General features: G+C 42.0%; 1 protein-coding gene across 1 annotated transcript; it reads left to right on the forward strand.

Annotated features, from left to right (window-relative positions):
- Positions 245–9,661, forward strand: KDELC1 (KDEL motif containing 1). Its single transcript, XM_021415763.1, has 10 exons — positions 245–723; positions 2,541–2,746; positions 3,186–3,391; positions 4,133–4,210; positions 5,782–5,954; positions 7,008–7,245; positions 7,828–8,037; positions 8,477–8,566; positions 9,088–9,192; positions 9,408–9,661. The coding sequence occupies exons 1-10, from the start codon at positions 545–547 to the stop codon at positions 9,423–9,425; spliced, it is 1,503 nt and encodes a 500-aa protein (XP_021271438.1). The 5' UTR covers positions 245–544; the 3' UTR covers positions 9,426–9,661.

An 11,662-nucleotide genomic window follows, 5' to 3' on the forward strand; every position in this document is an offset into this window, starting at 1 on the left:
CAGTTAGGTAGACAGCACAAACACTGGGAGGCTTTGATGTGTAACGCGGAGAGCCTGGCTACAGCATGAAAAGCAGGGACAAAGCCGGCTCTTCCGTGCCCCTTCCGCTGAGGTGACCCGGGGGTCGGTCACAGCAGAGCTGTTCAGCCGCTCGGGGCGCTGCGGGTCTGCGGGAGCTCAGGGCCATCCCTGCGCGGGCCGCCCCGCAGGACTACATCTCCCAGCAGCGCCGCTCCGGGAAGTGCGGCCCGCCCGCCGCTCGAGTGGCCGCCGGAGGAGGCGGGAGTCCGCCCCTCTCCCTCCCTTCGCTCAGTGCGGGATGCTGCGGTGAGGAGAGCCGGCCGGCCGCTAGCAGCGACCCGCACGGGGACCAGGCGCCGCGCGTCCCGCTCCCTCCCCGCCCCATGCGGCCGCGCCGAAGGCAGAACGCCCCGGCGCGGCGGTGAGGGAAGGACGAGGGTCCCGGCCTTCCCGGCTGCTTCCCCGCCCCGCTGCGCTCTCCGGACTCCTCGGCGGTGCGGCTCCGTCGGGGGTGGCCCTGTAAATGTGTAGCATTTGGCGGTGGTGCGTGGCGCTGGGGGTCCTCGCGCTGGGCGCTGCCGCGGGCGGCGGGGGCCGGCTGAGCGCCGAGCGCAGCGCCGTATGGGGGCCCGGGCTGCGCGCCGAGGCCGTGCTCCCCGCGCGCTACTTCTACCTGCAGGCCGTGGACACCGAGGGGCAGAGGTAAGTGCGGCAGCTGTTCCTGCAGACTTTGCTCTTCGCTGATGGGAGGAAAATCGAGAGATCGATCGAAAAGTTACATTGTTACCTCGCAGGAGTCGTCCGCCTCCTCGCTCCCGGTCGAGGTGATGAAATAAATTACGCTGAGGTAAAAACAGAGCTTTCTGTTTGCCCTCCTCCAGCATTTACCTCCCCACACCAGGCATGTGGCGGAGTGACCTTCCCAGAGCTAAGCAGCTTCTGATGTGTTTGCGGGTATCAAATACTAGCAATGAGATGAGATGGAAAAAAACTGAAATACTAAACAGTAGAACATTGGTCCAGGTAACAATTTATGATTTAATCAGCTTTGTCAAGTACATAACAGTAACTGGGATGTTTAGTCTACAGTATAGCTATGTGAGTGTCCTGCTTATTTCCACTGCATACTCCATATGAGTATTTCTCTCAAACAGGGCGGCTCCAGATCAGTAGAGTCCTTTAGGGTGTACGCTGTAGACCATTAGGTAACTTCATGGTGGTGGATGCCCCATCCTTGGAGACATTCAAGGTCAGGCTGGACGGGGCTCTGAGCAACCTGTTCAACCTGTAGGTGTCCCTGTTCATTGCAGGGGATTTGGACTGGTTGGCCTTTAAGAGTCCCTCCAACTCAAACAGTTCTATGATTCATAGGAATGAAATAGGTATACTTAGTGTCTAGAGGAAACACGTGGCTTTCCATTTCATCAACAATAACTTCTCACATTTCCTTCCTAAGCAGGGCTGTGTGGCTTTATCCAGGCAACCTTACAGGAATGGACTCCACATTGCTCTGATCCCATAGTGCTTGCTCCAAAGTTAGGGAGTGCTTCTCATTTCCTAGGTCCAGAGAGATGCCTCAGCATCTCAGTCCAGTATTGGGATGTGCCAGGGTTCTCCACACCTCTTCTGCAGCTTTCTACAGCAAATAAATCCTGACCTCACAAGCTAGAGAGGGGCTCAGAGTACTCCAACCAGGTTGTCCAGATTAGGTGCACAGTGGCACATGCAAGTCTGGCAGCTGCCAATTCAACTTATCTTGGACAGCAAATATTTCCAATTGAACCAGCAGCTCTCTTGTAAGTCTGGACAAGTACATAATTGAATTACATGCTCCTGCTACAGTATTTTTTTCCCTACCAAAACATCAGCAATATCCCTTTGTAATATCCCTTTTTACCCTGCATGAGCTTCCGTAAAGATTAGAGATTGCAAACTTTATTAAAAGTTTAACCTCATTCTTTACTTCTCTAAGTAATTCTTGGAAAAAGAAGTAAACTGGAATTATTTTGCTTCCAAGTATGTAAAAAAAAACAGTGCTGTTAAGCTGGTAAAATTAAGCTTGATCGGATATATATGTATATATACTTTATGTATCCACCAAGATCTATTTATTTCTGTGCCTTCTACCTTCGCATTTTACACTTGCACTATTACTAACCAAGAGCTGCACTCTCCACTGGATTTTTAAAGGTACTCTGTTCCCAAGTAATCAAAGCAAAGACTATTTCCAACGCTGCATGTAGAGCACCATGTAATTTTCAAGATATGTTCATGAATATCTGAGTGGAAACATTTTGATACCTAGTGTTTCTAAGAGCATGACTCATTTGAGGTAACCTGACAAAATTCTCTTCAGGAAAATCGTGCCTGCTTTGCGAACGTTTAGGATGTGCTGATAAAGACCTAGTGCTGCTCAGTGGAGTCGCTGGAAACCCGTTGACTTTAAAAAGAATGGATAAAACTAAGAAAACTGTTGTGTGTTTCCTTCTTATTTAAGCTCTCACTTATTCTTTTGTTAGGTTCACTTCATCACCAGGTGAAAATGCATTCCAGGTGAAGATCACTGCTCCTGATGAACAGTTCACTCGGGTTGGTGTGCAAGTATTGGACAGGAAAGATGGTTCCTTCATTGTGAGATATAGGATGTATGCTAGCTACAAAAGCCTGAAGATAGAAGTCAAAACCAAAGATAAACATGTTGCAGAGTCTCCATATATTTTAAAAGGTAAGCAACCGCACTGTGCACAGATTTCATATTGTGGCTTTTTCTCAGAAACTGTCTCCTGGAGTGTTTTCAAGGATTAGCACAGAATTCTGCAGAACCTCAGCACTACTCTGGAAGTGTTGCGGACTATCAAATCCCATTGGAATTATGGACTATTTGTAAGTGTCCTACATGTACTATTCACTATAGTAAAAAGGAACAAAGGCCGTGAATCTAATTGCAAGCAAGTACATGTGAAGGGTTCACACAGTAGCTGATGTAGCTAGGCATAACTCCATGGTAGTAAAAAAAAAAAAAAACAACAGCCCATGTCTGTTTAGAGTTGCTGAAGGTTTGGCCCTAAAGTACTAATGCCCAGTGCCTGACCCTCTTTTCTGATCTCAGTGGCTTTATACTGTGACTTACTGAAAAAAAAAAATGTTAAATGTGTTCCTAACAGGACCGGTTTACCATGAAAACTGTGACTGCCCTCAGGAGGAGAGCAGTGCATGGCTGGAAGAGATGAACTGTCCTCAGGTCTTTCCACAGATTCAGAGAGACCTAGCAAATTTTCCTGTTGTTGATCCAGATAAAATTGCAATAGAAATCCCACAGAGGTTTGGACAAAGACAGAGCTTGTGTCATTACACCATCAAAGACAATGAGGTATAGTAGGGGTTGATGTGGGCATTTGGTGGCAAGTGATACAATTAGGCTTCTTGGCTGTTTCCTGCTGAAAGGCCTCTTGTTATCTGTTCTTAAAGAAACTTCTTTTGCTGGCTTCTCTGTCCTTGGAACTGAATCCTCTGCAGTTTGTATGTGAGCTATTAATATCTGTTCTGCTTTGTAAAATGCTTTTTGTCCACGTTACAGCTAAAGCAATTGAAGCACAGTGAAAGCAAATTACTTTCTGAGCAATCGGTATGAGTACTGGGAACAGAACTAAGTCTCTTAAATAGTAGTTCAGTTTTCTGTTCTGTGTAATGCTGTGGAGTGTCATTCAGTGTTGATCATCCATCAGTGAACTACATTGTGCATAGCTTTGAGGTGAAGAAATACCACCTAGCTCAATTGAGGTCAGAGCTACAATTCTCTGTAATAAAACTGTACTTAGTTAAGTAGTTTCATATGGAATTGAGAACAATAGAGTACAATAGAAACCAACAACCAGTTTCTGTTTCCATGAGACAGATCTAAAATGTCTACAAAAACAAGCAAAACTTGTCTTCCACCTCACTCTTTTCCCATTATGAATTAGAGAGAGATTTGTAAAGTGTCCAGCTGATTAATAAATCTATAAACCGTACAATCTGACTAGTTGCTAAGTTATTAAAAGAGCTATAAATTGTGTCAGCCATTCTCTGATGTGAAAACACCAGACCAGTAAAATATTTGGGTTATTTTCAGGTTTATATAAAGACTTATGGGGAACATGTTGGCTTCAGAATTTTCATGGATGCTATACTTCTTTCTCTGACAAGAAAAGTGAGTATATTGATATAGTCCTTTATTCTATGTGGTCTAAATTATTAGACTTTTGCTTAACAAATATACTTCAGTATCATTTCTTGCTGTTTCTGTTAAAAAGCTCTTATTTTTTTGATAATGGAAAGATCAGATCAGTTTTCCTTTAAGTTGGAAACCACCAAAATCCCATCAGTGGCATGTGGGGAAACTCCCAAACCAAAAGCACTGCACAGACTCTTTTCTAGGAAATATCTGAAAAAAAAAAAAAAGGGTTTATGTACATAGTAACAGAATACAGCAGAGCTGAAGTTTCAGCGCACAGAAATGTGGGTAGCAACAACAATATTAAGATATCAGAGTTAAGCAATACCTATTATTTTTGACTGTAAAAAGACAAAGCAGTTGTCTTTAAAAGGAAAGAAAGAGACAGGAGCTACTAAAGTATGGAGTTGTTCACCTAAGAAGAATCCTTAAAAATATATTCAGAAGCAATAAACACATTTTTAAAAGCATCTTGAAAGATAGGGCAATTGGTATGGAACAACTTGGGTTTATCGTCCAAAAATCAAGTATATTTCTCTCAAGTTGTATAATTTTTGTCTATGACAAATACACACATTAACAGACTAAATAAAGAAATGTAAAGTAACTTTTTCTATATGCTCATAATTAGTATTCTATTAGATAGTGCCACTGAAAGGTATCTTTGGGGTTGAAGAAACAAATTTAGCCTGTTGAATGGTTCTGTCACTGAGCATTCCTCAGGGATCGGTGCTATTGAACATCTTTGTAGGCGACAGGGACAGTGGGATCGAGTGCACCCTCAGCAAGTTTGCAGATGACACCAAGCTGAGTGGTGCAGCTGACACGCTAGAGGGAAGGGATGCTATCCTGGACAGGCTTGAGAGGTGGGCCCATGCCAACCTCATGAAGTTCAACAAGGCCAAGTGCAACATCCTGCACCTGAGTCGGGGCAATCCCAAGCACAGATGCAGGTTGGGCGGAGAATGGCTTGAGAGCAGCCCTGAGGAGAAGGGAGAAGGATTTGGGGGTGTTGGTTGACAAAAGATTCAGTGATTCTATGATGTAGATAAAATGTAACATACAGCTTTTCTATGCCCGTTATAACCATTAGATGGCACTGTACTAATGTAGTTAAGTGGTGAAGATTAGAAAGTGTAGCCAGTCCCCTTAGAAATGAGGGCATGCAAAACCTTTTCTGTCTTAGAGTGTGTACTGAAGACAAGCAGTATTGTTTTGGGTCTTTGTCTTTAGAATTTCTGGATATCTCTGCTAAGTCATTAGAGAAAAATATCTTCAATCATTAGGAGGGTTTTTATATTCAGCAAATAATTATTTTCTCTGTAAATTTAATTAGAAAGTTAATGAAACATATTCTAGTCACAGAAGAATCTTGAAGTGTTAGACTGTAACCAGCCATTGTGTGCTGAAGAATAAGGGTGTTTTTTGAGGAGAAATGCTTTGAGATATTTATATATGGTGGGAGTCAGCAGTGGGTTTTAACTCTATTTTTACATGCATATGCACATTTTAATTTGAGAATTTGTACCTCCTTTACTTCCGTCTAGGTGAAAATGCCAGATGTAGAATTTTTTGTTAACTTGGGGGATTGGCCTCTGGAGAAAAAGAAACCTCCACAGAATCTGCACCCTATCTTCTCGTGGTGTGGGTCCAGTGAGTCAAAAGACATTGTCATGCCAACATATGACTTAACAGATTCGGTTTTGGAGACCATGGGACGGTAAGAAATCTCTTAAGTTGTTCACAAAGTTCACAGTGGATGATCTTCCAAAAAGATATTCTCAGTATATTAACTGTTTAATTAATCATTGAGACATTGGCACACTGTAGGTAGGCAATAGCTATGTAAGAAGTATCTTAGCATTAACCAATTTGTGCATTAGGTAACATATAAACTACATGGATGAAAGCATACTCTTTTATTCAAAAAATATTATTATTACATTTTTATTTCAAAAATAACAGTTTGTCAAGATGTGCTCAAGTCACTGAAAATAGCACTTAGAGTGTATTTTTAATGGTAGATACTTTGTTTCCTTTGTTTCACCTCAGCTAACATGCTGACAACTGGCCAGGACTCTTTCTCCCTGATTTTTCTAGAACAGTGTCTTTTATAGTCCTGTGTAGCCAGAATTCTCAACCAAGGATCTACCATCTCCCACTCTGATTACTGATGGTAACTGGCCATGGTAACAACCCTGTTGTTGTCTTGGAATACTACAAAGTCAGCTTCTAAGATATCTTCATTAGTCATTTTTAGCCTATTTATCATTGCAGTGCATTAAGTTTGGGCTTCTAACCTTTGTTGACTCCCCTCACCCACAATTTTTGTGCTTCAATTCAGCAGGGTTTTAAAGTAAATTAAATATGTTCTGTTAAGCTAGTTACATACGAACTTAGCTTTGGACTATTCATGGCTGCCTCATCACCATTATCAGTTACTGCATTACCCTGCCTCACCCATCTGTCTGGCAGCCATATCCACTTTTAGCCACACTTTTCCATGGCAGCTGATGGGTCCTCTTTCCACACACATTGTTGTCTTGGATGCTATCTCGGCACAAAGCTGTGAACTTTACATTCCTTATCTTTTTTATCACTGTAAAAATTACTGATACAATACACATATGGGCGTACTTACAACTTACCTTCATCTTTGGTATTTACCTGTTAGCACTCTAAGTCATTTCAAGTAACTGCACTTAAATAAGTTAAAATCACACGTAAAAAAATTCCAGAGGCATCACCATTAAATCATTTCTTTCTTCTTCAGAGTCAGTCTGGATATGATGTCAGTTCAAGCAAATACTGGCCCATCGTGGGAAGACAAGAACACCACAGCGTTCTGGAGAGGACGTGACAGCCGCAAAGAGAGGCTTGAACTTGTAAAGCTCAGTAGAAAATATCCAGAGATTATAGATGCTGCTTTCACAAACTTCTTTTTTTTTAAACACGATGAAAACCTTTATGGCCCCATTGTCAAGCACATTTCATTTTTTGATTTTTTTAAGGTAAGCCACTAATCATTTTTGTAGAATTAGGTTCTCAGTGTTTCCCATTATCAAATAACTTTGTATATATTACTTATAATGAAATGATTTTAGTTTTTCAGCACAACATCAGTGACAAACATGAGCAGGCATCCCTCCACTGGGATTAACTGCTGTGTAGCTCTTAAGATTGAGAATAATGATATTTGATTTACATCTAAAGGTTCTGTAGAACCTTTTGTAATCTAATAACTCCAAGTTCCTTTTTATTTCTTTTTCCTGATTCAGCGATCAGGACTACTAACATAACTAACATAGTGGGAAAATCAGTGGATGAAGTGGCACATCTACCCTCACATCCGAGGATGAGCGTCTAAGAATTCCGGAGAACTTAACTGATGAAGAGGGCATCTCTGTGTACCCTGCACTGTGATGAATTCCAAACTAAATAACAAAAGCTACTTAAAAACTGGTGCTTGCCTAGCCAATCCTACATTTCTCAATATCGGCAAGTCAGTAATACCAGTGCCCTCAGTAAAATACAGTCTAACCAAGCTACTTGCATCTTGTCTGTTAATAACTTACGGTCATTTTTTTTTCCAGTATAAATACCAAATTAATATTGATGGCACAGTGGCAGCATATAGATTGCCTTATCTACTAGCAGGAAACAGCGTAGTGCTAAAGCAAGACTCCATCTACTATGAGCATTTTTATAATGAGCTGCAGCCATGGAAACACTACATTCCGTTTAAAAGTGACCTGAGCGATCTACTAGAAAAACTGCAGTGGGCGAAAGAGCATGATGAAGAGGTAAAATACACATTTAGAAGTACTCAGCAATGCTTCTTGACAAAATAAAGGAAGTAAAAGTGCATTTCTTTTTTTAAAAAAAACTATTGTTTCCTTCTGAAAGGACGTCAGTATAAGTGTCATCGACTGCACAAATAAAAACACTTTTGAAATATATGTAATACTGCACTTAGTTTGGAAATTACATTGAATCTTGGAGACTGTCTTACTCATAAAGTTAAGAATGCATACATTCCTGATCCTTTCCATTTATCAGTAAGAGATTTACATTTATCATTTTATGGACAGTTCAGAGCAGGGACTTTTAAACATTAGACAATTTAAAATGATAAGTTATCCTAAACTTCCAGTGCTATACTTGACTGTGGAATCAATACTAGCATCCTGAAATAACTATTTTTACAGAATTGTTAAAAAAAACTTTTATTATCTTTGACAGGCAAAAAAGATTGCAAAATCTGGGCAAGAGTTTGCAAGAAACAATCTCATGGGAGATCACATCTTTTGCTACTATTTCAAACTTTTCCAGGTTAGTATATTTTTTAACTGCTACTACTACAAAAATAGAAATCCCAGAAAGAGAATTCACGCAGCACAACTGCTGGAAATTGGCCAATCCACACAGCAGCAATTAGAACTTCAGTTGGTTTATAAACATTGTTTGCAGTTGTTTCCCGTGAAGCTCCTTAAGACTACACTGGTGGTGTGAGAGAAGCAATCAGCTCCTATAAATCTTGATTTAATCTGCAATAATATGTTGCTCACAACGATCAAAGAATTCCACATCAGACGCACACTCCATGAACCACAGCTGAAAATATCTGTGCATTAGCACCAAGATATTGAAACTGCAGTGAGGCGCCCAAGGCGGCTCCTGTCAACAGTGAAGTATCTGCTTACTCTTTCTGTGTCACAGTGTGGTTGGAGTAACAGACTGTGTAGCTCTAGAATTTTTACAGAATTATTCAGCTGAGATGTTGCGCTATTTATAGCCAAGTATATAATGTAATAAGTTTATGAATCAATGTCACCTTCCTTTCTAAAACCTAGGAATACTCCCGTTTGCAAGTGAGTGAGCCAAAAATCAGAGATGGCATGGAGAAAGTGCAGCAGCCTGATGATGACCTTTTTCCATGTACTTGCCACAGAAAAAAGGTACAGCACATAAAGTGTTAAATGTACAGCGCTGAATGTATTTAGTTCAGATTCAACCAGACTGGAACAATCATCCTCAATACCACATAGTATCTATCAGTTACCAGGCTATTAATGTCTTAGAAACATTTCTTACTGTATTTGCAGGACTAGACAGTTGAAATTTGAGTTTCCATTTAACTTTCTGAAAAGTGTTTGTTCTTTCTTGATTACAGACCAAAGATGAACTCTGACAGAATTTTTTTTTGTTGAATAATTACCTACATTCAAAATCACTTATTAAGGAAAGAAGGAAAATATTAATTAAAACCTCAGTGGATATTATGAAGTTTACTCTGTCATCTATATATGGAAGAAAACCAGCCACCACCTATTTCCTTTTTATCATGCAGTAGTGATGGAGCTTTGTTCAAAAAACACTTTATAATTTTTATTTTTTTTTTAATAAAAACCATGTTTGTATCAGTCATTTGTTACAGTTCTGAGACACTTTTCAAGTAGATACTTTTTACTCAGACAAGATGTTCAGTATATTGAGACAGGTTACAAGTGTGTTCTACAGAAACATCCAGATAAAACCTGTAAATCTATTCCCCAGTGCATCAGTCCCAAGTGGCCTTTCTCAGACCATTATTTCGTTCCTTCTGAGAGAGGCAGTATTCCCAAAGACAATGATGTGGGGTTCATAACGTATTATTTAATCTGAAGGAAAAATACAACTCTTTAGAACACTATAGGTGTATTAGATTAAAAAAAAAAATTCCATGATTTTTCACAGATGCTTCAACATTAAAAAAAGAAAAAAGAAGGAGCAGCCTTCTGGAGGAAGGAGCTCCTTCATGGAGCACTGACTAGTGAAAATAAACCAGAGTCCCCACAGGAGCAGCCTCAGGCTGGAGCTGTGCCCATGAAGAGGAGCCTGCAGTGGGGCAGGAGGGCTGCAGGAGTTACCACCTGTGGGGACTCGTGCTGAAGCAGTCTGCTCCTGAAGGGTGGGCCCTGTGGTATGAAGCTGTGTTGGAACAGTGCCTGGAGAGCTGCAGCCTGTAGGAAACCCACTCAGGTTCAGTTTGGGAAGGATGGCATCCCGTGGGAGGGACGCTACGTGGAGCAGGAGCAGAGCGGGACCATGGTAGAGCCAAAGGGACAAAACATTAGGGACTGAGCACAGCCCCTATATCCTGTTCTCTTGCATCACTCAGGAAGAGGATGTAGAAGAGGGTGAATGGGAAGTAGATACTTAGGTTCAGCTCTGGGGCCCCCAACATACATAAGGACAAGGATCTGTCTGAGCAAGTGCTGAGGAGGACCACGAAGATGATCAGAGGGCTGGAGCACCCCTACGATGAAGAAAGGCTGAGGGAGCTGTTTTTCCACTGATATTAAGGAACTCAACTTTCATTGTATGAACATACCAACCTCATCTCCAAATCCTGTTCTGATGGATGTAAAGTCAAGTTTAAATTATTTAAAAGTTTAAAATAAAGTTTAAATCCAATCCTCAAGTTTGAACATAACTCCCCCGTCAAAAGTGAGGATTTATTTTCTCTGTAACACAGCCACCTTCAAACCTGCAAGGCTATTTTACGTTCCTTTTGAAATTGGCTGTGAACGTTCAGATGTGTACCATGCTTATTGGACGTTATTGCTGGGAGATCAGCATTCTTGAGGCATCTGCTGATGGAAGACAATTATATCTAATTAACATGCTTATCATAGAATCATAGAATTAGCTGGGTTGGAAAAGACCTACAGGATCATCCAGTCCAACCATCCACCTACCACCAATAACCCACTAAACCACGTCTCTCAACGCTATATCTAAATGTTTCTTGAACACCTCCAGGGACGGTGACTCAACCACCTCCCTGGGCAGCCCATTCCAGCACCTGACCACTCTTTCAGAAAAGTAGTAGTTCCTAATGCCCAGTCTAAATCTCCCCTGGCACAACTTGAGGCCATTCCCTCTCATCCTGTCACTAGTTACAAGAGAGAAGAGGCCGACCCCCAGCTCACTACAACCTCCCTTCTGGTAGTTAGAGAGAACGATGAGGTCTCCCCTGAGCCTCCTCTTCTCCAGACTGAACAATCCCAGCTCCCTCAGCCGTTCCTCATAAGGCCTGTGCTCCAGACCCCTCACCAGCTTCGTCGCCCTCCTCTGAACACACTCCAGGGCCTCAATGTCCTTCTTGCAGTGAGGTGACCAAAACTGGACACAGTACTCAAGGTGCGGCCTCACCAGTGCTGAGTACAGAGGGACAATGACTTCCCTACTCCTACTGGCAACACTGTTCCTGATACAAGCCAGGATGCCATTGGCCTTCTTGGCCACCTGGGCACACTGCTGGCTCATGCTCAGCCGAGCATCGACCAACACCCCCAGGTCCGTTTCCTCCACACAACCTTCCAGCCACTCTGCCCCAAGCCTGTAGCATTGCCTAGGGTTGTTGTGGCCAAAGTGCAGGACCCG

This window comes from Numida meleagris, chromosome 1 (assembly GCF_002078875.1).
Source record: "Numida meleagris isolate 19003 breed g44 Domestic line chromosome 1, NumMel1.0, whole genome shotgun sequence".
Lineage (NCBI taxonomy): Eukaryota > Metazoa > Chordata > Aves > Galliformes > Numididae > Numida > Numida meleagris.

Bases quoted from the DNA above. Each gene is read 5' to 3' on its own strand.
- KDELC1 (XM_021415763.1), top strand. From the start codon at position 545: ATGTGTAGCATTTGGCGGTGGTGCGTGGCGCTGGGGGTCCTCGCGCTG. The intron at 724-2,540 runs GTAAGTGCGGCA...TTCTTTTGTTAG, and splicing joins GTGGACACCGAGGGGCAGAG to GTTCACTTCATCACCAGGTG. The intron at 4,211-5,781 runs GTGAGTATATTG...ACTTCCGTCTAG, and splicing joins TTCTTTCTCTGACAAGAAAA to GTGAAAATGCCAGATGTAGA.